The sequence below is a fragment of the Pteropus vampyrus genome, unplaced genomic scaffold, assembly GCF_000151845.1.
Source record: "Pteropus vampyrus isolate Shadow unplaced genomic scaffold, Pvam_2.0 Scaffold275, whole genome shotgun sequence".
Classification (NCBI taxonomy): domain Eukaryota; kingdom Metazoa; phylum Chordata; class Mammalia; order Chiroptera; family Pteropodidae; genus Pteropus; species Pteropus vampyrus.
The window spans coordinates 1,681,568-1,686,501 of NW_011889056.1; the positions used below are offsets into that span (position 1 = coordinate 1,681,568).

The 4,934-nt window shown below is 39.6% G+C and overlaps 1 protein-coding gene across 1 annotated transcript; it reads right to left on the reverse strand.

Annotated features, from left to right (window-relative positions):
* Nucleotides 1-3,948: 3,948 nt before the first annotated feature.
* On the reverse strand, nucleotides 3,949-4,620 carry LOC105302543 (ras-related protein Rab-39B-like). Its single transcript, XM_011375607.1, has 2 exons — nucleotides 4,607-4,620; nucleotides 3,949-4,375 (listed from the first exon to the last, which is right to left on the reverse strand). Exons 1-2 carry the CDS (start codon nucleotides 4,618-4,620, stop codon nucleotides 3,949-3,951), a joined length of 441 nt encoding a protein of 146 aa, XP_011373909.1.
* Between the last annotated feature and the right edge of the window lie 314 nt (nucleotides 4,621-4,934).

Consider the following 4,934-nt stretch of genomic DNA (forward strand, 5'->3'; position numbering starts at 1 on the left):
CAAAGGCCCTGAGGTGTGAATGTGCTTGGTGTGGTTGAGGAACGGGAAAGAAACCCATGTAGTAGGATGATCAAGGGGACAGCAGTAAGAAACGAGGTTACAGATATTATGAGGTGGGGATGGAATTCACTTATAAGGGTTCTTCTGCAGGTCATTGGAAGGACTTTGGGTTTTAAGCTGAGTAAAATGGATAACCACCGGAGAATTAGATAATCGCTTATAACTGTTTTATCAAGCTCCCTCTGGCTGTTGTGCGGAGAATAGATTGTGGGGGACAAGAGTAGAAGCAGGGAGACCAGCCATCACAATAAGTCAGGCGACAAATGATAGCGGCCAGGACTAGTGTGTTAGCAGTGAAAATGGAGAAAAGCTGTCAGATTCTGGTTATACTTTTAACGTAGAGCCAGCATAACTTCCAGATAGATAAAATGTGAACTGTGAAAGAGAGGAGTCTAGGATGACTCCAAGGTTTTTCACAAGAGTACATGGAAGGACAAAGTTGCTACTTACTGAGCTGGGGAAGGCTATGGTAGGAACAAATTTGGGGGAGAAGGTTAGGAGCTTGGTTTGGGACATGTTAAATTTCAAATGTCTGATAGACATTCAAATGGAAATGTCAGGTAGAGAAGTTGATTATAAAGGTCTGGAGTCCAAAGAGACAAGTTGGAGATAAAATTTAAGGCTCATTGGCTTATAGGTGGTATTTACAGCCATGGGACTGAATGAGGTTGCCAAGGGAATTAATATAATTTAAGATGATCAAGCTCGGGAGAGTGTTTTAAGGAGAATAGAGTGATAAACTATATTAAGATGCTGCTGCATCATTGCTCTTTCCTTCTTTCCTTCCATCCTCCCTCATTAACTCATGACTATGAACGTGATAAAGCTGTGCAGAGCTCGGCCTACTCATGCCCAGACTCAGACTCAGATATCTTTTCTCCTTTTACCGTTCCCTTAATATGTACCATAAATCCTAGGCAATGTTCCAAACTATTATGTTCCAATCTGGACCCCACACTGCAAGTGATCCTAACGCAAAAAGCATACCATAGTAGGACTTTAAAAGGCCGAGGCAAGTTAGCCTGGAGAAAAAAAAAAAAAAAGGCTTTCCAGGGAAGATTATGTTTGTAATCAATCAGCTACCTGGCCTCAGAATTAAAATCCTTGACTAAAAATTGCAAGGATTCAGATTTAGGCTTGAGAGAATCATCTTCTCTAAAAGTGGCTGGCATGAGATTCCCAGGTAGTTGTGAGTTTCAACATGATGATCATACAATTTTAAAAAATCATATTCTCTCTGTGACTTTGATATACTGGTGAATACTGGTGCATAGTATATGTCATCTCTAATTGATACCCTTGGTAGTGGTTACTACACTGTAGTTGACAGATTCTGGAAATAGCTACAACACACACTTGGAATCTCACAGTCACATAATCAACCATTTTACTAAATACAAGCATATTTTCATTCACATACAGTTAAAGAAAACATTTTTTTTCACATTTCATTACAGTGCACAACAAAGTGAAGAAAAGTGTACAGTACATTTTATTCTGGAATATGAGACAATCTAATCCAACATGCAGTTGTGGTCTTTGTTACAAGTTAGTTTATCTTTTCTTTACCTATGTAGTAAAATAGCTTCTAAAGCTTTATCCTTAGTATTGTATTAACACCTGATTTTTTTCACACTTATTTTCTAAAACCCACTTATTGCAGTGACGACAGCACTGAATTCTACAAAAATGATTTTTAAAGTTTCTAGGACTTGTTTAAGCAATTAAGCTCAGCCACCTCTGCTGGATCTACGCTGAGTATTTTTAAACCTGCCTAAAAAATGCAAGGAATGGGAAAAGTATACATTTAATGTATTTTAGTTAAGAAAACTGTAGAGAAGTTTTTTTTTGTTTTTTGAACTGACAGAATCCAGTTAACTTTCATTTATCCACTGGATAATCTTGCTTTCAGAATCTTTTAAACATAATTAAGTATAGTAGTTGATAAACTTTGTGTTAACCCAATTTACCATCTTTTATTTGCCTTCTACAATCACAGAACTGTCAACTTAATTACTCCACCCAAGCCTGGTCATGTTAAACGAATGCAGAGATGATGATTGGTTCACTTGTAGCTGATGCCGCAGGTTGGTCCAAGGTGGTTTGTTTCCACAATTTTCATTATGTGGCTTCTTTATTCTGGCTGAAGTAAATTCCCAAACTTTCAAATTCAGTCACATTCACACTGAAGTTTAACACTATACCTCAAAGCAATTTGCCATTCTCAGGCTTTCCCATCACAACGACTGTGAGACACCTGACTCTAATCAGAATCGTTTTCTTACTGTGAAAAGTATGGCTTTTGCCTAGCCGAACTGGCTACAATCCAAAAAATAATTTAAAGCATCACCTCTCTTCAAGAAGATAATGGAACCTTAAGCCAACCATTCCAATTTTCTGATGCAGTTGTCTGTCTGTTCACCTGAGAATTAAGAGCTGACTCTCTAGGGTAGACAGGAACCTAGTGTAGGTATATGGCAAACCGGTGGCCAAGGTCATTATGAGGTGAATATTCCCATTGCTGTGTTTGGTTCCTTTCAATAATATGCTCATTGTGTTTCAGTGATAAGAACACTTCTAGCCCACACAGTTCTAATGTGTTTTCAGTTGTGCAATTATTCACTTGTTTAAAGCCCTCTTGTCAATAATACCTGAATGGGCTTTACCTTTGATTCACCCCTAGGTTCCCTCAAGATTATAGTTGAGTTGTAATCAATAAGGAAACATATCCTAACATGTAGAGAACATTTATTTACAGTCATATCTCTTCCAAAGTGAACAAATTAATAACAGTTCATTCATATGACGGCAGGATAATGCAGTAAAACAAGAACTAGGAGTCACAGTCCTTCACCTTGGCCAAGTGAGTCTCCTGCCTCTTAGTTTACTTTTGTAAAATGGGGAAGAAAACCTCACAGGCCTGTTATGATCATCAAATAAGTAATTCAAGTGACTGTAACGTGTTTGCAAGGGTTATAGCGCCTCCTGTTGAGCGGGTACTCAGTACAGGCTTGATGAACAAGTGTTTGCCTCGGCAAACCCTGTGTTGCTACCATGATCTGAAGAGACAGGCACATTGTTTACTTCTAGATTGCAGTCGCCAATGCAGTGAAACCCCAGGCATGGTCAGAGGGAAAAGGGGGTATGGCGTTTGGGTTACTGTTTCTCTCTTCTACTTACAGGATGTTTCGCATGGGACAATTTCTTTCACATAGCTGGTTATTCTATCACAAGGGTGTACATTTTCCCCAATGTGATAATAACAGTGTGTAAATAGCTTCCCTTTTCATAGTCACACCATTTTTACTAGAACACCAGGCCTCGCAAGGGTCTTAGTAAATAGCTGGTTCATGCCCCTCATTTGACAGATGAGCTGATTAGAAGCTAATTGGTACTTTTTAACCAAACCCAGCACACACACTTCGTGTAGGATATTCTCACTGATTAAGTTGATCTCAGTCTTCTCTTAGTTTTGCTAATTGCTCCCAATGTGGTACTTTTTCCCCCTTACATATGTCTTTTATGTTTGCGACCTATGAAGGAGCTGAAATACCAAGAAATAGTTGTCTTGTCTGTGGGTATATTTTGGGGAGGCCTGGCTCCCCAAACCTCAAGCCCTTGACATGTGGTCCACAAATGGCACATGGAGCAGCCACTGCCCAGCATGAGCCACAAAACAGTGTCTGGCCCATGTCAGTAATTCAGTCCCTCGGTCACAGCACTCCCCCATCCACCTGCCCACAACCTATGAGAGTGCCCCTCGGGAAGGAGGCTCACTTGGTATCCAAAATGGAGGTTGAGTTCTCTTCAGTCACACAAGGATCATATTCATTTCCATCACTTTTAAGTTCAGGTGAGAGAGCACGTTTTGGAAATTAAAAAGGCTGACTAGCACAAACATCTCCTCTCTGATTTGACAACCTCTTCTGAGGAGTGAACCACATTTGGTACAAATCCACTCTTCACCCCTTCCCAGCCCTCCTGGATTGTAATATCCCCCCTTTTAACCAGCTCATATATGTCTCTTGTCAGGTCTGTGAAGGCTTTCTCCACATTAATGGCATCACGGGCCGATGTTTCAATGTACTTCATGCCATACGCAGCAGCCAGTTTCTCTGCCTCGTGGCGAGTCACTTGCCTCTGTGTATCCAGGTCACACTTGTGACCTACCAGAACAAATACAATTTGATAGGGCTGAACGTGTACTTTGGTTTCTTCTAACCACTCATGGACATTCTGGAAGGACCTGCGGTTGGTGATGTCAAATAAGAGAAGACCACCTACTGAGTTCCTGTAGTAGGCGCGAGTGATGGATCTAAAACACAAGAAAGAAGTAAAAAATAAAGGCCATGCCCAAACTGCTGTGCTTCAATGAACTCAGTGTAGTCTAGTGTTTCTGGCTACTGACACAGTTCTTTAGCAAAAATTATTATTTATTTATTTATTTTTTAATAACATAATACATGCCATTCCATAACAATGATGACATGGACATTTTCAATTGGGCCAGATTTTGAGATGGCATCTTCTAGAAATGAATGCTCACGGACTCACAGGCATTTTCCCTCAATTCAGGCAGAACCACAGCCAACTCTCCCACCCCCACATCTGAATAACTCAATGAGACTTCTTGTTCTGCAAAAGGAGATACCTAAGTCAGTTATCATAAGGCAAAATGAAATCATGTATGTTAAAGTTTTCTGTGACCTGGAGAGCTCATTACAGATTCCGGTAGTTGAAACAAAATTAAAAAAAAAAATGAATTTATGATAATTGACAAATGCTCATAAGTATATGGGTATATGACAATACACTCCTTTTTTTCCATTTATCATTACCATGTTTGTCTTTCTATTACATTATTATTATTATTA